At 44.3% G+C, this 24475-nt stretch overlaps 1 protein-coding gene across 1 annotated transcript; it reads right to left on the reverse strand.

Annotated features, from left to right (window-relative positions):
• Positions 1–15732: 15732 nt before the first annotated feature.
• Positions 15733–24073, reverse strand: LOC119406983 (uncharacterized). Its single transcript, XM_037673802.2, has 5 exons — positions 23894–24073; positions 21614–21750; positions 21469–21536; positions 21006–21092; positions 15733–16063 (listed from the first exon to the last, which is right to left on the reverse strand). The coding sequence occupies exons 1-5, from the start codon at positions 24002–24004 to the stop codon at positions 15912–15914; spliced, it is 555 nt and encodes a 184-aa protein (XP_037529730.1). The 5' UTR covers positions 24005–24073; the 3' UTR covers positions 15733–15911.
• Positions 24074–24475: the final 402 nt, after the last annotated feature.

Here is a 24475-nt window from a genome sequence, read left to right on the forward strand (position 1 = left end):
ATGTCAACGAATACATGGGCGAAAGTTGAGGTGACATGTTTGCAATGGTTCTTGATTACAGCCTCCTACTGAGCCACTAGAAACAGAGGAAAATATTGGTCTCGAACAGCAGCACGAACAAATTGGTTTGTCAATGCCTCGAACCGGTTCGCTTTTGAAGAACAGCTGCTTGATCACTGGTTCACTATATCGACGGTGCAATGCCGCACACCTCGGCTGCGATCATCCGCACAGTAATGGTTTCCACGATGTTGCTTTCGCTAATATCTCTAGACGGAGAGACCACAGTTGTGAGCCTAAATTTTAGTTGACAATCACAGTTGCCGATCCGTCAGCCATGAAACTTTGCTGCGCGTTGAAGCAGCTGCATGTACCAGTCAAACTTTGTGCGCGCCACTATTGTCTCGAGATCTGGACGAATATATAACGCAATGAAAGCGCCAAATGTGCAGCTGTCCGCGTGCACTTGTACTGCCTGTGCTTGCTTTTAAATGCGTTTTTATAGCTTGGAAGCACTGCAATCACTACGGTTTTAAAATTGACAAAGTTAAACCACTAAAAAGAGCTGGATTGTTGCCAATCAGCCATTGCTTTTGCACTATGCGAAACCTTCGCGAAAAGTGACGCCGTTTCCTTCTGCACTGTCGAAACCGCAATCACTACAGCGCCATCAAATTGGCGGTAGCTACTAAAATAGCGAACAACATTGAGTCCCGTGAGATGTCTACAAACCCAACGGAGTACAGGTGATCCCTATTACCATGACTCACGAGCAAGAGCACCTGAAATACTGTTTGGTGGTCATCGTGGGTAATCTATAGAACGTGACAGGGTGCACGGTCTATTTGTTTATAGTGTACAAAAGAGCAGGCGACAGCTTGTCCTGGTGCAGGCACGATGGCAAAGTATCCGAAATGATGTGAGCACCGCCGTTTCTGCTGCAGTGTATGGTCAGACATAACAGCAAAATGAAATCGATCGGTACACCTATTCTCTCTTAGTTCTTCTATTTCGGAATGACTTGGCAAGACGATGCTCCCGGTATGGGAATGTTCCCGGTACGGGAAGCGCAAATTTATGCTGCCTCAAATTAGGTTCTCGTTGTCGCCGTCTGTAAATCACCAATACCCACTTACGCGGTTTTAGGATAATACTACACGTAATGCGTTTGACGCCTTTGAGCTGCTTCACCACGCGGTTTAGAGTTGGCTAAGTTTTGGTGTCCGGTCGGAAGTAATCGCGAAGATCTGTGGGGTAATTCAGTGGCTGTTAAATGACGAGCTTGAGCTCAAGGATGTTGCTCAGCTGAGCGATTGGTCCACTTTTTTCTAATGGAAACGGCAACACTGACCGTCAAAACTGAGGAAGAAGCCGCAGCAGTACACACGTCAGGTATAACTGCAATTCCATATCGTGGAAGCTGATCCCTCACCTGTGTGACATTACCTAGATGTCTATGTTCTGCACTAACTGACCAGTATTCTTTCAAACACTTCGCGTACGCTGATTTTCAAATATATGGGTAGATCGTCGGTACTTGGGTCAATGTCGACGCTGCTCCTGTGGCTTTCAGCAGGTTATTGCTGTCTACCCGGAGACATTACAAGGCCGGCGGGCTGATGCAGCACAGGCAGATAGCATGTTCAGTTGCAAACCATTTTGCAAACGACCAAATGTGTGTTTGGTTCTTAAAAACACAACTCGAGGTTTTCATGCGGCCTTCATGCACCTAATGAATTTGCGCCTTTGAGTAAAACTGCGCATCCGCCAAAAAGGGGTTGTTTCTCCTGTTCTACGCTTTGTAAAGCTGGATTCAGACATTTGTGGCATAAATAGGCACACAAGGTGAACTCTTTGTCCTCGTCTTTTGATGTCTTTGCCATGTTGTCATCGATAATTGTTTCCATTTCCTATCAGCACAGTAGAACATGCTCATTGTGGCCAGACATGAATGAAGCAAGGTCTAAGCATTAGAATAACGGAGAGCTGAGCTAGATGGTACGTATTCATTCTAAAAAGACAGGACGTGCAAACACGGACACAAGAAAGAAGGCAGGACACCATAAACGCCGACTAAACAACTGAATAGATGCACAACGGCGGAAAAGAAAGAAGGCACGAAACTTATCTGCGCATGCCCATGCAATAGGCGAACCTATGAATCCGGCACGCGTGGGGCCTGCATAAAGATGAAATAAAATGCCTTAACAGTTTCTTTCGCGTAGGCCCCCACGCGTGCCGGATTGATAGGTTCGCCTATTGCATGGGCATGCGCAGATAAGTTTTCGTTCCTTCTTTCTTTTCCGCCGTTGTGCATCTATTATGTTGTTAGAGAGCGTTTGTGGTGTCCTGCCTTCTTTCTTGTGTCCGTGTTTGCGCGCCCTGCCTTTTTAGAATGTCTAAGCATTCTTAGCACACTCTACTTATCTTTTGACACAATCAGAACTTCCCAAATGACATACAAGATGCTGCACGTAGGTTATTCAGAACCTAAAACTAAGTACATCTCGACGTTGGTGCTTTATTGAACAAGCACTGCGATCTTTGAATTTCCATGCAAATGATGGCTAATTTTTTAGCAGCGGAGCTCTTTAAGTGATCACCTCGTCCGCTGTCCTTGATGTCACGCTCGCATATGGCTTCCAGATGGCAGTAGAATGGAAAGTTGGGCTTGCCGGAATGCATTCCTGAGTGATGCAGCGCTAAAGAAGAAGACTAAGACTAAAGGAACACAGAGTGCATAAGACTGCGCCCGCCCTGTGCACTCTGTGTTCCTTTAGTCTTAGGCTTCGTCTTTAGCGCTGCATCAGTCATGATTCCAGATGGCATTCTCCGCAGGTTCTTTACTGGTTCAAAGGAAGGCACCAGCGCGTTGTCACGGCCCCTCTCCGCTGGTTCTGCAAGCCAATCAGCAACAGCCAGCTGGTGGAAAAGGAGAATGTAAGGAGAAAAGAGCGTGTGCTTAAGCCGGTCTTTCCCGCCATATATTTCGTTCGGATAGGAGGTGCGAGTGCGCTCGCCGGTGCTGCTATAGTAGTGTAGAACCTCATAGTGAAATTGACGAGGGTAGCGATGCGGGCTTGTTGGTCTGTCATGGTTCTTGGATGTGAGCGCGAAAAGACAAGGACGAAGGGAAGAAGACACACACACTGACGCTACTAACAACAAAAAACGTTTATTTTTATTCACCAAGCCTACTTATATACCTTCTTTTGCACACGTGACCACTAGCATATAACATGAAAAACGAGCAATACAATCAACAACATGGCAGGGTTGAAAATCTCCTATGGCGACATTGACCGCTTCTGCATCACCGGCAACCAGACAGACCTTAACACATGCGCAGGTAGTCTAATTCCTTTTTGCTCAATTACACTACCTGCGCATGTGTTAAGGTCTGTCTGGTTGCCGGTGACGCAGAAGCGGTCAATTTCGCCATAGGAGGTTTTCAACCCTGTCATGTTGTTGATTGTATTGCTCGTTTTTCATGTTATATGCTAGTGGTCACGTGTGCAAAAGAAGGTATATAAGTAGGCTTGGTGAATAAAAATAAACGTTTTTTGTTGTTAGTAGCGTCAGTGTGTGTGTCTTCTTCCCTTCGTCCTTGTCTTTTCGCGCTCACATCCAAGAACTCATTAGTGAACTAGCAAAATGAAATAAATTTTCTCGGCGAGGTGGGGTTCGAAGCCTGTTCCGAAGGTGTGTGGCATAACCACTGTGCCCTACACCCACGCTTGCCGAATATGAATTTATGGGAAGCATATGAATGCGTTGCACCGAGGATTGTAGCGCGTTTGAAAAGGGAACACTTCCTATGGACGTTTCATTGAAACATTTTCTGAAAATTATTTTAAAGGTGTAAACCTAGTAGTATTTTCGGAACGATATACAGGAAAAGCATTTCGGGCTTTTCTTAGAGTTACATTAACTGCAAAAAACCATGGCAAGGTACCTGGGCGTGTAAGATGGTCGTAAAGATACGAGCCAGCACACGCTCAGCAATGGCAATTTCGGCAATATCAATCTTCCGACTCTCTTCACGGCACCGAAATTTTTGTAATATCCATCAGAAATAAAATTTGTAAAGTGCGAACTTTTGAAAAGTGATTCAAGGGGGAAGCACCATGTGAGGGTGTTTCAGGCACGCGGTTATTTCCCCGCGGAGCTGCACATCGTGGACTGGCAACTGGACTGGCAACTGGAACTCGTGGACTGGCAAAAAATGCGCTACAGAAATTGTGCGAGCCTCAATGCTCACCGCCGGTCCACTAAAAATAAAGAAGGAAACAGAAGATGCGCATGCGGTAATCCAGACAAGACGAAGCATTTCGCAGCCTATATCACATCACGTCATTTATTTCCAGTTTGTTTTACTGCTTCTGGCTGTTGCCTTCCGATTATGCTCTTTAGTGTACTTGGTGTTTTTCGCGTGTAATAACATTCAGAATACTATGTATGTACAGTAGCTCCCGAGCATAGAAATATAAAGCTAATTCAAATGTATAAAATTAATAGCAGCCCGTTCTCTTATACTGCACCAGTTTTGTCTACTCTGTTGCTTCTTGGCGTTCTTGATGGTTTACGCATTGCAGGCAATATTAGTCGAAATGCACTACTATACGATATTTCAGAATACGTGAGGAATACTGACTTCGTCTTCTTCATGGGCAATATATCTGCTTAGACTGCGACAACTTCGAATTCCATCTCAACTTCTTCTCCAGCAAGCAATGAACTTTCGAACACACCTTGTGTAGCCGAGGACAGGAAATGACCATATGTGGTTTCTTGAAAGTATACGGTGCGTTTCAAGAAATGTTTGCTAAACTCCTCAGGATTAAGCGAAATGTGATATTTGTTCTCTGACTCCATAATTGCAGTTCGTGTAGTGTTGAACATCATTACTGAAGGCATCAACTAGCGACTGGAGCAATTGAAGAATTTAGATTGAGTTCTTAATTAGAGGACGCAAGTGGTCGAGTCAAATGACTCGGGTGACGCAGGTGGCAGCGGCGGCGGTGCAAGTGCAAGGACGTTCCCCTGATCTGCTGCCGGGGCTGTGGAACAACATCATGACGTCATTGACCTCGCGGAAGTGTTGTCGTGTTTCCGGCGCCGATATCGTACCTGGACAAACTGGTGGCAGCGGCGGCTATGAAAGGACGTTCGCTAATCTGCTCTTTTTCGCCTACCCAGGTTGGTAAGTTCGCTTATTTTCGTAATACCGCTGCCTTTCCGCTACCGCCGTTGCCACAGTGTTTCAGTGCTTTGCTCAGTGCTGTGTGTTAAATTTGATTCTTTTTTCCGAACTGAATGCCGCCAAAGTGAGTGTGAACTGAGTGCTACTGTGAATCTCCGGACGACGTACCATGGGAAGCACATGCCGCTCCAGTGATGACTCCCTCCCTTGTGATGGACTCGTCGTGAAGTGCAACGGATGTGAGTCCTCTTACCATATTGCTAGTTGCTCCAGCTGGTCGGAGTCAACATTTAAGACTAAATGCGAGAGAGGTCGCAGGGCATGGCGATGGTGTGCTTGCCGTTCGTCAGAAGCTAAAGCTAAAGGTGGGGGAGAAAACTAACACGGACGCCAAGTTAACCGTTTGTTTGGCAGATATAATTTGAAGGCTTGATGCTTTGGTAGGGCTGCCTGCTCAGGTTGGGAAAATTAAAGACTCAATCCAGCTATTGTCACAGAAGTACGCTAACATCCTGAGGCGTCAAGTTAAACAGGGAAGAGACAGTAGTTTAAGCAGACGCGTAGGGAAATTGGAGGCTGACCGCACTTCTAGTGATATTCAGCAACTGAAGGCTACAGTGAATGATCTCGAGTTTCGTAGTCGGAGATTAAACATAGAACTTTGTGGCATCCAAGCTACGCCAAACGCGGATTTGCTGTGTAAGTTGAATGATGTGGCCAAGACTGCTAACTTACCAGAGCTGACGGGGAATGTCATTGGCACTATTCACAGACTTCCATCAAAGCCAAACAGAACACCTGAAATTAAGTCCGATTTGCCCAGCAGTCAATTCGTGATAAGTGGTTCTAAATGTCGAAAGCCCTAAGAGACGCTTCATCGGGTGTTTTGATCACTGAGAACATGACTCAGCAAAACAGGGTTGCTGCACTGTATAAGAGAGTGGGCACAAAACAATGGCTATCGTTTTTCATGGCATTGCAACGGCAAGATTCTCGTCAAGAAAAAAGTGGGTGATAGCGCGGCTGTAGTTCGTTGTTTGGCTGACCTCGATAAGCTGTGATACTGTTGCTCTGCATTTCATTGTTACACTCCTGATAATCGTTTGATATTTTTCTTACCATGATTCCCTTAACTGCACTGATAGACCTTATAAATCTTAAAATGGGACGCTTGTTGTGAGAAAAGCTTTAGTGTTGTTCATTTAAACCTTAGATTATGTAGAAATAACAGGATGAACTGGAATATTTTTAGTGAAGCACAAGTATGCTTTGACGTTCTGATGTTTTCTAAAACGTGGTTTGCTTGGGAAAATGATGTATTGAAGTTTCCAACTTATAAACCGTACTACATGAATCAAACAGGCTAAAAGGTGGTGGCGTAGCAATGCTGATCTCAAGTTCGATGGACCCTGCGTTAGGGTCGAAATTCTGCTGTATTTCTGCTTTTTATAAAACGCTTACTATTAGATGTGGTAGTTCAGTGTGTTGTGTATGTTACCGCCCTCCGTCAAGGAATGACCGTTTTTAACACGAAAGTGTTTTATGCCTGGGTCTACCACGGCTCCACTGACGTATTTCCGTCACGGAAATGACGTTGTAAAATATAAAGACTAACAGTGGGCAAAGAAAAAACCAGAAGAAAAAGTTCCGTCACCGGGAATCGAACTTACGACCCCTCGCTCCGCAGCGCGCAGCGCGAAACGATTTGGCCACGGACGGTCCGTTCATCGCAATGCTAACGGTGAGCTATGTATATACATACACCATTTGCCGGTGGCGGTACTCAGAGATCGGCGTTACAGCGTGTTTTCGTTATCACTAGCGAGATAGCGCGAAAGGCTCGAAGGGCAGAGAAGGGGGCGCTTGAAAGGTCGTCGCCGTTGCGACGAGCGCCCGCGTCTAAGGGCGTGGTCGCTCGTGCGTGCGCTTATCTCGTCATCGCGGTGGGTTGTATGTGTCGCGTTGAGAGCACGAAGGTCACTTGGCTCACTGTAGCGGCCGCTTTTGCGAAAGGAGCGCAGTGCTCACGCAGGAATAAGTTACAATTGGGACAGTTAGTTCGCTCTCATTCTCTGTATGTTCGTTCCGTGCGTCCTTTCTGCTTGAGCAGCGCGTTGCAAGTTTCGAGCTGCTTGCCGTTCTTCGCGTGACATTGCAATTTGTTGTTGTAGCATTCATTCCTTCGCCCTTGGGGCGAAGGAATGTGCAACAAGCGCTCCACTACGTCTGTGAAGACAGGTTTCACTTCCGTGTTATACCGATTCCTATGACAGATGGATCAGCCATGTTTTTTTTCTTGTTTACACTCTGTTAGAATTTGCGAGTGAAAGAAAATATGCCTTAATTTTAAGGGGTGACCGCAACATCAGCCTGTAAGCTAACAGCAGTGTTAAATTAGAACTTGAATCATTCTTAAGCTCGCGTTACTGTCAAAATGTTGTAACGTCTCCTACGCGAATCATTTCACAATCAGCAATGCTTTTAGGTCTTTAAATAACCAACTTTGATCCTTCCCTACTTACGGCTGGCATTCTGATTCACAATATTAGCGACCAGATGCCTACATTTATGTTTCCAAGCCAACCTATTACCGCACCTAAACAACTGTGCGCAGCATTTCTATATAGACTGATTAATCCTGAAACACTGACCCTATTTAGAGGATGCTTAGGCAGAACAGACTGGAGCGATGTGTTCGCAGTGAGCGCCCCCAATTTAGCATACGATGTTTTTATAAACAAGTTATCTGAAATATACCTTGAATGATTTCCCGTAAACACGTTTAAATCATGTAAAAAAAGTCGGAAACCTTCAATAAATAATGTCTTACGCCTACAAGTAAGCGCGACCAACTGTTCAAGGCTTTTCTATTGAGCAAGTCCCCGGTAGCCCTCAAAACTTATTAAAAGTACCGAAACTTTTTCACAAAACGCCTTCGTGATACAAAAAACTATATTATTCAAACCTGTTTAACTCAGCACGTGGGTGTACAGAAAACGTTTCGAAGCGTACTTAACAGTGTGCTTAGTAATGCACCGGAGGCAGTAACGAAAATTATGACAAATGGGACAGAAATTCAAGAGTCTGACTTAGCTGACGCATTCAACGACTTCTTTATTCAGTTGGTGACACAACAACCAGTAGTACTGCTAAAACATATACGAATGATCAAAGCAACAAAACAATGTTTTTAGAGCCAGTTTCAGGGAGTGAATTAATAGCGACGTTCCTGACACTCCGCAATAGCAAAACTGCCGAGGCGGGTAGTATTCAAATGAACCTGCTAAATATGTTATTCATATAGTAGCACCCTCCCTTACCAGCTTTTTTCACACATGTTTGTCCACGACAGATTTTCCGTGAAACATGCAGATAGCAAAAGTCACAGTTATCTGTAAAAAGGGTTATAGAAATGTGTTTTCAAAAGGTGTAGCGAAAATAGTAATAACCATTTCAACTCGATCAGTTCGGCGCAGTAGGGTTTCCACAAAACTAAGCCTACAGAGCTCGCGCTACTGGCACAAAAGGAATACATTTTAGAAAATTTTGAATCTAGAAATATGGTACATGGGCTTTTTCTCGACTTCTCATAGGCCTTCGACCTCATTAATCATAAAATTCTTCGTCAAAAGCTGGATCATTATGGTATAAGAGGCATTGTGCACAAGTGAATCGTGTCTAACTTGCAACACCGCACTCTATCCGTCGTAATTGGAGGAAAGCGTTCCTCAATAAAATCCATTAAAACAGGCTTCACACAAGGAAGCCATCTGGGACCGTTTCTCTTCATACTTTACATTAATGAGATATTCCGTATTGATCAATCAGCTCAATATATAATATACGCTGAATATACGAGTTTATTATTTTTTTTCAGGCAAATGTAGCAGCGAAGTAGGTAGTCGAGCGATTAACGCTCTGTCAGAAATTACTGCATGGACTCCAGTAAACACGCTAAAACTAAACATAAAAAAACTAAGGCTGTTTTATTTCGCTCCCGGCACACGCAGTTCCAGTTTCCCATCATTTCATTAAATAACCCAGCAATTGAAGTTGTCAAAAGTTTCAAATCATTAGGCTTTTTTTTTACAAAACATGACATGTTATGATCACGTGAACCATATTATCAATAAACTATCCAGAACAATCGGCGTTATGCGCCGCCATTGCTACTAGTTTCCTGCTTCCGTTAACGTGCTCATATATAATTCTTTGTTTTCTTCTTTGTTGAATAATGCCTTTCTTGTATGGTCAACAACAACTACTGCAAACATTAGCAAACTTACCGTCTTTTAAAGGAAAGCTTTGCATCTAGCCTGTAAAGTGCCACATCGCTGCCACACAGCAGACTCATTTAAAAAGCACCGCATCATTCAGGTTGCATAAATACACGATTGCAAGGTATGTCGTCTATATAAGTTCGGTTTATTGAAAAATACCATTGCAAGAATAGTGAGCTTAAAGGAAAACCCTTCTTATAAAGTACGTCAACCTGAAGTGTGGCGCATAGCGAAATGCAAAACGAATTATGGAAATCAAATGTTAAAATTTCAACTGCCCACAATCTAAACCACATGACAAAGGAACAAAAGATTAACATATCAAGCATATCACGATAACAACCGCGATTAGTGTTTGTATAATTATGTGATGTGACGAGTACCGTTTTTTCTATGCTTGCATTGTAATCTCCTTTTACATTTTCAGTCACGTTACGAATTCATATATATTTCTCTTAATAGGCTGTACTTACCTAGCCGCACGCTTCTTTGCTATTCTGTGTACTAGGGTAGGTCAGGGCTCCTCAAGCTGATCGAGCGGCTTTTACGTGGCCTCCTCGTAACATGCTCTTGTTGCGGAATGAAATTTCAATGTCAATTTCAAAATGGAGTATTGGAGCACTTCCTGCGAAGACCCCGTTGCCGCTTTGAGGTGTCCAAAGTGCGGCAGCTGGTAATTGTCGCGGAAGGACAAAATCCAGTCGATTTCGCCGGCGAAACCGAAACAAAGGCACGGAGTTGTGCAACGGCCGCACTCTTTAGACACACCCAAAATGAACTTGCGTCATTTTCTAAGCCATCGACATAATTCGCTTCGCGAATGTGCGGGCTGCATTCGCCATTATGACAGGCATGGTGCATGTAGTGTAAAAAATGCGGAACACCACTGCCACCATTTTCGAAAACAGTGATGTGATTTATTTCTAGAAGTAAGGTGCGGTGTAGTGATGCCTTCCACAATTTTACGTATTCATGGTCCCCATCGTTTGCAGAAGTGCGGTTGGCAATGAGTTGAATTGATGTTGACAGACCTGATTAGCTTACATTCGTATGTTTCAGCATTCTACGCAAGTAAATGCAAACTGCACAGCTACACCAAATGGCTGCACCGTCGTAGAGCGTACAGTCATTTTCTTCATGCATTGGTTGCCAAATGTACGCTTCAACGCAGTTTTGCATCAAGGGTGCAGCCACCCAGCAGAGTACAGCCTCCGCAGGGATATCTTGCGTAATATATATGCGAATGAATCTGCGACAGCGCCACAGCTGCGAATTAGGCGGTAGTTAGCGCCGTGGGGAGAGAATTAAACGAGCTAAAAAAACACGGACATTCGGCAAGGTTAACTAAATCTCTCATGTACGTGGATGAGGCAAAGCGGCCAGAAGAGAAACGCAGAGCGTGCACAAGTACAGTGCAGTGCCCAGACGTACTCAATCATCCACCCACGCTTACAAAGAATACGCGTATTTTGTAGACAACTGATACGACGCCATAATATGACATGATACATTATGATATGACATGATACATAATATAATATAGTAAGTACTTTAATCGAGCATAAACATATATAGCGGTCTTACATGTGTTGGTTGCGCACACACACCTGTTAATTTTAAGGCAAATAATAGTGAATAGCTGAAATACAGAGGTATTTCATTAGTGCTACTGTGATGACAACCATGTTGTTAGGCGCTGTGCGACATCACAGTGACGTCATGCAGCGACAATCCTGGTCTCAAACATAATGTTTGCTCTGATCTGCGTGCTCGAGTCAAAATTACGCCGATATGACCCGAACTAAAGACGGTGGAAAGTATCGGTAATACTTACACCCGTATTCTCAAATAAGCCTCGACTCGGAGTTCGTCCTTCACTTGACTGAGTTGAGCACAGCACAGCTACTCGACTGAAAATGACGCCACGCTTCTCAAGACTCGCTGCATATTATCGCTAATATGCAGTGACTTGTCTTACCTCGAGACAGCGCTCCCATAGACTTTCCCAAGTCAAGGGGAAGCGTTGAGTGACGAAACGTTCTAGAATACGGGTGTTAGCCTTTGATCATCCCTCATTTTGACCGCGCTGGCATTTTAACACGAAAGTGTATTATGCCGAGGACCACCAAGGCTTCACTGACGTATTTCCGTCACAAATATGACGTTGTAACATGCACACTATCAGATGACAACAAATAAAGGCACACATGCCGTCATTGGGCATCCAAACAACGACCCCTAGCTCCACAGCGCAGGGCACTAAATGACTCGGCCACAAAGCGCACGTTCTTGAGTACACTAACGGCGAGCTATTTCTATACAACATTTCCCAGTGCTGATACTCAGAGCTCGGTGGCACTTCAATGTGTTCTCGTCATCACGAGCGAGATGGCGCGAAGAGCGCGCTTTAAAGGGCAATGCCCCGCTCGTTGCGGTGCGCGCGCGTCCTACCAGAACTGTGGCCTGCAGGGCGTGGTCGCCCGTGCACGCGCGCTTATCTGGTGATCGTGGTGTGCGATCACCGCAAAGGTTGCGTTGAAGTTACAGGGCCCACGAAGGTCATTTCGCTAGCTGCAGCAGCCGCGTTTGCGAAAGGAGCGCACTGCTTAAACACAAAAAAAGTTACATCGGTACCCAGGACTAATAATGGCAAGTTTACCACAAAATTTTCGTCTGTATCCTTGTGGAATTCTTTACCTTTGGAGATCAAAAATAGATCCCTCGAAATGTTTAAAAAATTCTTGCGTTCGCCCTTATTAAATTTATAATGCTTGATATTATACAGAGTCAATGTTATTGCATTTTTGTGTTAGTCTTTTCGTGCTTATGGGCATATTTTGCATAACTTATGTTCGCTATCTCGCGCTTATCTGTACATTTTGTATATCTCAATTTTTCTATCCTTACCACTGTTAAATGCGAAGCATTTCTTAGCGAACCTTTGGCACTTTGAGCGTTTCTATCTACGTATCTATCTATCTATCTATCTATCTATCTATCTATCTATCTACCCGCCTACGCCTGGGTGCTCTCATGATCGCCTCCTTAACTTGGTGTAGAATAAAAATGGCATGGAAGGGTAAGATGATTTGACAAATATGACTTTCTGGTCATGACATGAATAACGTGAAAGCCCTGTCGCGTACGTCGTCAAACCCTTTCCTCTAGACAAGTGTGGCACATACCCGTTTACCATGGGCCGCGGTGTACGGGTATGCGCCACAGGTGATTGACAGTTTATATGTGCCCAGGAACGGCGAGAACAAACATTGGTAACTGAAATGCGAGAGCGTTAAGAAAAACCGACATCGGCAGCGTTGACCCGACGAATGGAAAGAATGAAAATTAGGATCCCAGCAGAAATCGAACCCAAGCATTCTGCGTGACAATCAGGTATTCTACCACAGAGCCACGCCAGGTATATAAACTGGTTTGGAAAAACAGCCTATGCAGGCGTAATATTGGTGCAACGTCAATTGTGGTTGTGGTGGTGGCTATCTAATTTTACAAGAAAGCGATAAACACTACATATATACTCCTACGATACAGGCGTCATATCAGATAAACGTCTGTGGTTCCAGTGTTGGCTCTGCTTTTATAGCAGTCCAATAAACATTACATTTCTATTACTATGAATCAGCAAGGCATATTGAAGCATTTCTCGACCACGGACGAATACACTAACGAATGTTACGTATGATGTTCACTCATCGCACCGTAAAGTGCACTTAGTCCACCAGAACGACGCCGTGTCCTCTTCATTTCTTACAAGGCTGGGCGATGGACTCATTCTGACCGATAATGATGTCAGATTGATTTACAGCCGCCTTATAGACTAGGATACGTAGGCGACATACGCCCATGTAGTCTACGAATATGACAAGCGCCATCCACTGATGTTGGTCTACGTAGCACTATCCAGGCCTACCAGCCTCGACGGCCTATAACTCACCAACGCGAAGGGCGACTTCAGGTTCCGACATGTCGCCGGCTCTATCGAAGGACGATTTGTCGACAAAATAACCGAGGCATCCACGATTTCCAACGCGCGTACTATACCTCATTCTTCACTATACATGGACCCCTCGTCACCGCGATCGCGACCGGATCCGATAACAAGTCATGGCAAGCTCCTTGTGCTCAGTGAACAAGGTGCTGATGACCTTGTTCAAGAACTGTCAAGAACCCCTCCTACACATACACACAGGTTCGTGAAACGTGCGTGCGTTCTCCGTCATAGCGGACAAGTATAAGCATAACACTGTAACAACTGCAACTGTAACGTACTACGTACAATGCGCCTGCGCGTGCCCGTCGGCTGCGTACCATATGTCTATACTCCGTTTCACACATCAAGTGCAACGTTGTGGAAGCTATGCAGGAAGTTCAATAAACAAAATGTGTAAATCCGCGCGTCCAGTGTTCGGCTTTTGTCGTTGTAAACGCTCGCGCAAGCTGAGCACGAACCAGCGCGCGACGCGTCACGACGGGCCACAAATAAAATAACGAAAAACAAAAGCAACTAGACGCTCAGTGATTGAGCTGCATAATACCGCAGATATAACGGCGTTGGTTTATTTGGAAGACACAAAACATTTTCTGTAACTGCCCACTGTGAAAGCGAAAAGAAAAGTCAATTTTGGGTGGTAAGAACACCGAACTATTTCTTAACACGGACGGATTTACTGCAAGAAGTCTCGCTAGCCTCCATAGCGTTGCACCTGATGTATGAAACGGAGTATAGGGAAACTTTCCTGAACGAAGCTCACTTGCGAGTAACGCCTGTCTTGTGCATCTGTGTTCCTTCTTTGTCCTGTTCGGATTCGCACTATCGAGTATTGAGGAACATAATCACTACATATCAGCTTACCGCGTCCGGTGTTGGTCTTCAACATATGAGTTTACGTATACCACTTCGACATTTCTCTAGCGCCATCCGTAACGTTTCGCTCAATGTGTAAAATTACGCCACATTCACCATCCCGCGCATGCTTCCCATAACATCGATTCCCACAGTGGCAGATCCCACGGTACGTGGGATCTGCCACCGTGGGAATCCAAATCCAAATCCAATTTTTTTTTACTATTGCGTTGTATCTCTGATGTATGCTTTTATAGGAGGTCTCACTCACAGTCTCGCGACTTTGAGACCTCCTTCTGTATTTGTGTACAACACATGCAATTTATCACTTATATTTCAATTCTAAATAGCGTTCAAGTTCAAGGGTAAAAAAACAGTTCGCGCTCATCCTGAGTATACTTGTGCGTTCGTTTCGTGCGTCCTTCTTTGTGTTTGACGGTGCTATAGCTGCCAAACAGTAATAGATATTGTACAAGCGCTCATTCATCAATGCGCAATAAACGCTCAACTACCTCTGTGAAGACACGTTTCACTTTCCTGCCATACCAATTCCTATAACGGAGGGATCAGCCATGTTTGAAAATTATGCTTTCTCTTATATATCTTAGCAGTGTCACGAAGACGGTGACACTTCTAGGATATTGGCACTCAGCTGTTTTTCGAGTGCCCTGAGGTGGCTGACGTCGAGAAGTAGTATGCCCGTGCCCCGGCAGGGCTCACAAAGCGGCCTCGGGTCGGGCAACCTGGCATATCTTGTACTTTACATAACACAACCTTATATTTAGGCATGGGAATTAAAAGATGTGCGAAAAGGAACAAGTAGCGGAGATATTTCTCACGTTGAATTAGGGCGACAGGGTCAGTAGAAATGGATGTATGCAGGCGCAAAAAATTTTCTTTTTTTTCGAAAATTCATTAATTTCTTGACGACCATCAAGTACCTTGTCGTACTCCATTTTGTTATTATATCTCGTTTGTTTAACACCACAATGAGCAACCATACACCGTTATGGTCCACAAACTGTAAAGTTATTGCCCTGTGCCAGAGGGCGCCCAGAGTGTAAAGGCATTGTAAGGCGTTCTTATCTGTCTGGCGAACTTCCTCTGCCTGGGAAACATCGTGCGAGCATAAAAACGTGCGACGTGTGCACAAATATCTTTCGGTATTTGTTCCGCCATGTACGGTGACGCTGATGAGTTCCGGTAAATAAAAAAAGCCAGAAATAGAAGTTTCTTAATTTGGCTCCACTCTACATGACAAATTGCCTTCAGTCAACATATCTTAGCTCTGCACCTAACATTAGCGAGGCACATCCGAAAAGACGTCGCTTTATTGACATCGCTGCTTGTCGAGCAGTCATTCCAGTAGAAATGTGGATAGTCGAGTCTATTGCAACCTAAAGGTACATGCCCATCATGCCTGACAGCAGCGGACCACTTTGTTTTTTTTTTATTAGCTTGGAATGCCACGTGCGAATAATGGCAGCATTTATATGCACCGCTGTTGGTAAGGTGAAATATGTGCAGCTTGTCAAAGATAAATTTTTAAGGGCAGTATATCATGAATTCATTCGCGTGGGCGAACGTGATGTTGGCATTCCGAATTGTAAACATATACTTCTCGATGGGCGACGCAATGAAAGTGCCTCCAGCACTCTCTATCAATCATGCCTTCGATAGAAGAGTTCTTCACTCGGAGCTCATAATATAACGCAGCATCTAGAAGCAAGGAAATAACATAACGGCACAGTTACTAAATGCAGAACTTTGGTATTCGGGATACATGTATATGTATGCCAATCGGACAAGTATACCAACGAAAGAAGTGGTTACAAGAAAATATGGCAGAGGTTGAACAACGTTAAACCAAATTTGTCGAGCAATGCCTCAGTTCTGCTTGACTTGAGAATGAACTAGACCATTGCTAAGCAGATATTTAACGTTCTTACACGTCTGCTACATTACAAGAAGTCTTGACACGTCTACTACACACAGAGACAAAAATGTGTAGCACAGCAAGACAAGGCACAGACGCTGGTCGCCTCCGGCGGCGCTCTAGGTGTGTGCGCGCAGCAAACTTGGATGCAACCAATGCTTCTGGGAGTGGCGGCACGAAAGGCTCACCATGAGCCGTTGTTCATTTTACAGAACGCACCGAGTGTTTCGCTGAAGCTCTTTCGCAGGCTTGGCTGAGCCTGAAGGGGAGATTCACGAAACGGATACTTTTTTTGGGGTTTGTACCGAGAAGAGTAGAGCTATCACTCTATAAGATAGGTATAACATTCAGACTGCTTTTCTATATGGTCCAAAAGTGAAAAACTCGGAGGACATTTGAGCTTCGCCATGAAGCGTTGAACGCGATAGATCGGGTCCCGCGCCCATCGCCTCCAACCGGGCCGCAAGTAAAGAAACATTTGTTCGCGTAGCATTGGCCGTTTCAAACTATCCTATATCGCACACTACAAGTACAGTTTCGATCTGCCCACTACGCCATAATTCTTCCTTTTGTAAAGTGCCACGCGCACCTGCGCAGCTGCACGCTTTCTAATGGGTGGGCAGCTGTAAAACACCCACTCGTTGCGTATTTCCCATGTAGTGACGCTTGGTGCGCTTCTACGATTCTAGCACGCAATATTACGTGCGTTAAGGAGAGACTCCTCCCACTGCATGAGATTCTTATAGCGTTTTTTTTATGAAGCCGCTTTATGCACTGGTGTGGCTCCGTGGTAGAAATCGATTCTTACACGAACCGATGATTTTTTTTGTTATTTATTTACTTGCATCCATCTGAAATTTTAGCCCACAGACAACGTCGATTTTTTGCTCACAACCAACGACGCCGTCGCCGATGCCGACCACGCCACCTACGTTGACACCGGAACTTCTGCGAAACGAGGTGCCACTACAGCGGCGCGCGCTCCGCATTTCACTCATTCTATATGGCTGCGTTACTTGGAAGGGTGATCTTTAGCCCGTAACTGCCTACGAAATTGCTGAAAGGGTTTATCGCTAGATAATTCAGTTTGCAAATGTCGCACGTTGAGTGCACCGTTACAGAGACAGCAGCATGGAAGCAGTCTAGTCAGAGAAGCAGCTCGAACGCACTGACGAACTACAGGCTTTCAGTGTCACTACTGCGCCGCGACGAGCGCGGTCGAAGTCGCTGTACAAGGGTACATCGATGCTGTTGAAGCTATTACTCCACCTCAGAAAACGGTCGTCTTCGTAGTTTATCTACTGTCAGGCCTATCGGTGCATGTTTCTTTGTTTCGTAAACCTTTATCTGGTATGCTAGCTGTGTTCGTATTTCTTAAATGCTTTTTTTAATCGGTTGAATATGTCTACCGCACTCTTTCACTTTTCTACACAGGATCCGTCGCACCACTCCTACGCGTGAAGCGATAACGGAGATCTGTAAGTGCACGCGTCCTTTAGGACTATCAGTATTTTATACGCGAAAACTAGCCGACGCCTTCGACTACCTTCCAGAATGAAAGCCGCTCAAAGCTCAAGGGAATATTGATTGACTAATAATCTAAATGAACAAGAAACGTTTCAAGTGAAGCAGAGGGCACGTTTTATGGGCTAATAGAATGAAACATGCATACAACTTCCCTCACTTAACGTGAGGAGCAGGTGTCATAACATTGATTCTTCACTGCTTGATTTTTCTCAATGGCAGTTTTGCCGCAATCTGCCTACATGAAAGCCCGGTCTTCCTAGCTAAAGTCATGGAACTCAAATTGCAAGAGATGTAACGTACAGCTTCTCTATATTGTGACTGATACGAGTACAATTCAAGAAGAGGCTTGCTTGTCCATGAACTTTCGCCAACAGTGACGCCGTTTGCACACAGTGCGCAAGTGGAATCCTGGGAAACAGTGTGAGTATCATGAGTGGAACGTCGAGTGTTCGCAAATTCTTTCCTCTTCGTGCCCTTTGCTTTGGGCACTATCTATCTATCTATCTATCTATCTATCTATCTATCTATCTATCTATCTATCTATCTATCTATCTATCTATCTATCTATCTATCTATCTATCTATCTATCTATCTATCTATCTATCTATCTATCTATCTATCTATCTATCTATCTATCTATCTATCTATCTATCTATCTATCTATCTATCTATCTATCTATCTATCTATCTATCTATCTATCTATCTATCTATCTGAGAGCGCACAACTTTAGCCACCACTGAACATTGTAGTTATACACAGCTTCTTCATTTTTTGTGGCGCTTCGTTTTAGTGATTAATGGCTTACCAAATTTCAGTGGCACATACTCGTTAGGTGCTTCGTGCAGCTATGCAGAAATTTTCCACTAACCTCAGCCTTAAACAGCTGAGCTGTTATCATTGATAATTGCGCGTTGCTTTAACGTCCACAATACGAGCGAAATAAAAAATGTTTTTATTATAATTCCGATTTTACGAGGTGTTGTCTTTTGAACGAAAGTGCAATCGCATTACAGTTGATGTTCATCACTCATCACGCTCTGCTGGCACGACCTAAGTCGATAAGAAGTTTAATTCTGGAGAGCGCATGTTTTTAGCCGTCGCCTAACATTCTAGTTATAGACAGATTCTTGATTTTTAGCTGACCGGATGAGAGTAGTGGAGCGTTCCCAATTTCCGTGGCAGATATCTGTCAGGAGCTGAGTAGGCTTCGTAGGGATTTTCCACTAACCTCGCCCTTAAAGACCTCCGCCGTTAATATTTGAACAGCGGGTACGTAAAACTGACATGTCAAAAAGAGAAGAAACAGGGGCGGTGTCGACTTTCAGCTGGTGTATTATAATGTAGCAAATCTTCTGTCACAGTTCACGTGATAACTTGAAAAATGTATCAGCCTGAAAAAAAACTACAGAATAATTAAATATGTCCTAAATGCACCGAAACACCGGTATGTAAGCGTGGTATGTTCTGAAAGAACTGCAATCGAACCAGATCTATAGAAAGAGATTCATACACGATAACATCAACAGAATGATAAAAATGAAAGCAATAAAACCTCATTACAATGATCACGACACCATAATAGTTGTCGCCGTACGATCGAGAAGACGCTAACAACAATATCAGCTTCATGTTCATCGTGTACTGCAATGTAGGAGCAACTGTGTGTTCCTGGCAGTATTATATGCGATGGGTATAACCTAATTACCGAGTCGACAAGGACAGGACGTTTAGCATTTCACTACGCGAAATATGAAGTTGTAGAGTGGAAGAGATAAGCTTAGTGCATCTTTATGTACTACTTTTCGTCGGAACGAATGAGACACTGTAAGACAGTTTCTTGCCCACGCTGAAATAGTGATATAAGGGATGGAAATTCAGAACTTGTCTAAACTTCGCAGTAGGAAAAGGGCATGGACGGCGGGCGTGTAAAGACAAAAATGGAAATGTGTCTATTGCTCCCGCATGAGTCACGTTTATGGTCTCGCGGCGATGTGGTCCACAAGTCTTACGTGCTGAGCAGCGCTGCGATTTGTAAAACTGAAGGTTTGCGCCTCAATATCAGAGTTTCTATTCCTCCTGCACATATGTTCACCGCTGCTTCCTTTCCACCACTGTCTTGGTAGGCAGGCCACTCCGTTCCTTCCGAGCTCTGGCTGCACATCGGCTCCCGTAACTGCTGCAGCAAATATGCGCTAGATATTGGCCAATAACAGAGCCACCACGGCTTTTCGGCTCCTAAGGCAAATGCTTCAACTCGAACTGGCGACACTGCAGTGCATAAAGACATATCATCAAAAGCCGATTCATCGCACTACGTGCGCGTATTATTTACGTCTCCAGACCTCCTCACTCAAGTGTGGGAGGCTGCGGTGTCCCAGCCAGAACTGGTTGCCCAGTGCCAACTCGTCGCCCGGGCGCGGCGGCCGGTGCAGGCTGGAGGAAACGTAAAATTAAGGTACCCTGCCACCTTTCCCAACTAGCTATTCCTCAATAAACGTTTTTTCGCTCTCTCTCTTTCTAGGCCTATGCCGACTATACCTACTTTCCATTCCAGGAAATTGTCGCTCTCTCTCTCTGCGTTTTCTCAGCAACAATAGGCGTGATGACGGTTTTGATGTTTTTCTTCCGTACATTACAGTTACCGAGACAAACCTAGCGTCGTTGTGGCTACCAGTCTCCTAATAATGAGAAAACAAGACGTGGCATCGCAAGCAGCCATGGCGCTTGACTACGGCTGTTCAGTACATGACCTAACAGGCGTGATTTTGCGCACGCGCTTAAAACATTGGCTAGGATTTCAAGTGCAGTTTTTCTGCAACCTTGAAGATTTTCATCGGTAATTTCTTATTTAACGAGTAAAAGAGGGCTGCAGCAAGGTGGTCACTGTTTGTACTGTACTGTATAGGATGCCTTGCAACGTATTTGGATTGGTGTTGTAATAAGATTCCTGAGAGCGACCGGTGTGCACATCAGCGCCAACTAATTGGTAGGAGAAATGCCGAAGCGCAGAGGCGGCGGCTACGGCAGCGGTGTCGAGCCCCGCGAGAGCTAGAAGTTCAATTGGTGGTTCACATATAGACACAGGTATGAACTGAAGGAAACGTGCGGAGCTCTGGTGGAAAGAGACAGTGATGATGAGCGAGAGTCGTGACGCTGCTATAGCGTACTGTATACGTAAAAAGATGGTACTACTTACCTCGCGCTAGTAGCCCAAGCTGCACGACACCACACGAAGAATTTGGAGCCTCATAAATCAACGTTTCGCGAGAAACAGCTTGCATACCTGAAATAGGCAATCACGTCGACTAAATAGGTGACAAATAATTTAACAGGCCCGAGGTGTCATCATCAGGGATTCTGCAGTGAGAGCGAGAAGAGTTTGAGAGTCATTTTACAAAAAGGAAATACTCCAAAGTAGATAACTTGTCGGCTTTTGCATTCACCAAAGAATACAAATGTATCTCTATGCAAACCACTCTGCAAAAAGTCAATCGGCACTTCATTTATAGAGCATGATTGTTATTTAACTTTTATTAAGTAAACTTAAGAAAAAGCTCACTGTTTGACTTATTTCTGAAAAGACGTGCTCCTCATCTTAACAGCGTCGTGGCAATTGGTTTACAAATTTAGTGACAATTATGTACATATACACGTTGTACCTAGGGTACTAACATCCATGCGATCTCTGCGTAGTGGATCAAATTCTCCCCGCAGCCGTATGCTATACCTGTGAAAAGAAAAAAAACAGAACAAATACTCATTAGAAACATTCGAAAGGTCAATAATGAAAAACAAACAGCCTACCTTTGTCCTCGGATCAAGATCGTTCTGTTGAAGAAAATTGTCAGTGCGTTCATAATGCGCCTTTGGTCAAACTGGCAACGGGTGCCAGTTAGTCTAGATGTTCTGCACGTCCATATACGCTCGGAGCTGTTCATGAACTGAATAAGAAAAGCGCCAATGACAGAAAAATTAGGCTAGTATTCCTCATGGACCTATAAACTTAGCACACTATCATTCAGGTAAAATATGAATGAACCTGGCTTCTCCCCACGGTGGGCGACTGCGCAAATGCCGCCCGCTGCTCCGGTTCACGCCCACCACTCCAACTGATACGTTTGAATTTCGCGCTTGTAAGGAACCAATAAATAATGAGCGCGCGCGAGATGCCAGCGAACCGTGCCTCCCGCCACCTGGTTATGTAAAAAGAAGCTAGACTCAACAGGTGGCGTTGCGGTTTCAAAGTTCCCCAACGCTAGTGCCAGCGCTAGAACACGGGAGACCTTACTTCCATTGTATATTGGCGGCATAGGTGGCAGACATGCGCTCGCCGGAATACAAGAGCCCTTGATTCTGTTTTCTATGTGCGTCATGGATGCCAGGCATGCGCGACCAGAAATGAAATGTGGATGAGAGTACGAGGCGGGAAGTCTGAAAAATTGAAATTACCAAACTTGAATTCTCGCTACCCCTCTCCCGCTCTCAAAATGTCCACAGCTAAAAACTTTCCGAGGCAGCCTTACACCGAACTGTAAGTTGCCGAACTGCATTACAATTCAGGACAGCATATACAACGCTAACGTATGGCCAAAGAAAATAGAAAAGACGGTGCTACCGCTCGTCCCATTATTTCCATTATCTGTCCCTTGTGTGGGCGCTGCTTTCACTTCGATGAGATCGCAAGACCTACCGGGGGCCATTCAGCCGACGCAGAGCAGTGAAAAGATTCGCTATTTGTAAGGGTGAGAGCGCGAAACAATACTGTTCATCCAAATGTCTATTTTTCTGTGTGCTAGAAGTCTGGGAGCGTTGCTCCTAAAAGCAATTTAATATTGACTGTCGAGTTTCCCAAGACCCCACTGAGGGCCTTTTGTTATTTGGTCTATTTAATATTGACAATATTCATGAATATTTCACTCATAACAACCTTGATGCAAATGACTGTATCTTGCACATAATTCTTGTACTCTGAATCCATTATTACATCGTCCCGCCACGGTGGTCTAGTGGTTATGGCGCTCGACTGCTGACCCGAAGATCGCGGGATCGAATCCCGGCTTCGGCGGCTGCATTTTCGATGGAGGCGAAAATGTCTGAGGCACGTGTATTTAGATTTAGGTGCACGTTAAAGAACCACAGGTGGTCGAAATTTCTGGAGCCCTCCACTACGGCGTCTCTCATAATCATATGGTGGTTTTGGGTCGTTAAACCCCATATATTATTATTATCATTATTACATCGGACCCATCGCTTACTGTATACTCGGGCATTAAAGAAGGAGCTATTCGGCTCTGGGAATGCCAAGCGGCAATACAGTGTATTATATACTTTTTAATGAACAAAATGTATTTATTTATTTTAAAATTGCCGATACAACGTCGAAAGTACATGTCTATTTGAATTGATTCATTATAAGCTCATGGGACTCATTGTATCAAATATTATAGACTTGAATAAGCAAATTACTCGAATAACTAATTCAAACATCCAGCTTTTCTTTTCGCACATGGAGGCTGAATTCCTCGACTCCTGTCCGTATTCTATTGTGCCAATCGGCCTTTCTGCCCGATATTGCTTAAAAAACGCAGCTTAATATTCCGGAACACGTGTCGAACCTAATATTTTCACATCTTAGAAATTGCGCAAGAGACCGGCACGTTTTGTAAGAAACTTTTGCTGAATATTTAAATTGGAAACATTTTACACGGAATTAAACTTTCGCACATAGCAGTAAACCTTCCCACGCAGCTGTCTCATCAGAGGAACTCGAAGAATGTCTGTAGACTATGGTATTATTGGCTTATATAGATAAAATATTATAGCACGAATCACCAAAATTCATAACCCTTTTTGTATGGTACTTTCAGTCCCGATAATCAAGCTCCTTTTCTTTAACAAATTAAGCCAAGTACCAATAATACACTAACAAAAGTCACATGGCAGCAAGTCATATGTCGTTTGTTTTATTCAGCTGCGGTTAACCACCTTCTTTAAAAAAAGATGGTTCTAGTTGCGTGAAACAACCTCTATAAGAACCTGTATGTTCTAGTGAACGTTGAAATGAAACTGAAAATAGTCACTTACGTTCCTGATTGAATATCTATGCGGACGACGTGTAGGAAAACAGCGGCGCATTGCAATCGCATTACCGGCAATAAAAAGGATAAATAGGGCCACCAATATGTGTCTGTGCATGGCAGTAAAGTATGTAGGTCTTTATATGACTCGGCGCGTAAGTGAGGTGGAAGTTCCCAGCAAGCCCTTGAGTACGTAATGTCAGTAGACTATTCTTGTGCCCCTCTGTAACAATTGGGTGAGGCAGCAGGAACTGGTTGTGTCATTCTGAAACGTTGCTTTACATATGCGAAGACGGATTTTCTAACGGTTATGCAGCGAGTGGTATTGTACAATGAAGTGTGTCCACCCGAGATTTCAACATATTGGAGATTGTGTCTTCAGCAATTACATCATTCTTTATTCGTTCAGACTTTATCGAACATGTAAGAATTGACTACTGAAAAAAGTTTAACCAGGGACACAATTGTCTAGCAGCATGGCTTTTTCCCGTCCTGTAAGTTGCACTTCCACAAAACGTGACATATTTGTTTCAGCTGCAGTGCCAGAACAGTCAGTACGTCGTCATGCGTTCGCGGTAGCTGGTACAGA

This window comes from Rhipicephalus sanguineus, chromosome 10 (assembly GCF_013339695.2).
Source record: "Rhipicephalus sanguineus isolate Rsan-2018 chromosome 10, BIME_Rsan_1.4, whole genome shotgun sequence".
In the NCBI taxonomy this organism is placed as follows: domain Eukaryota; kingdom Metazoa; phylum Arthropoda; class Arachnida; order Ixodida; family Ixodidae; genus Rhipicephalus; species Rhipicephalus sanguineus.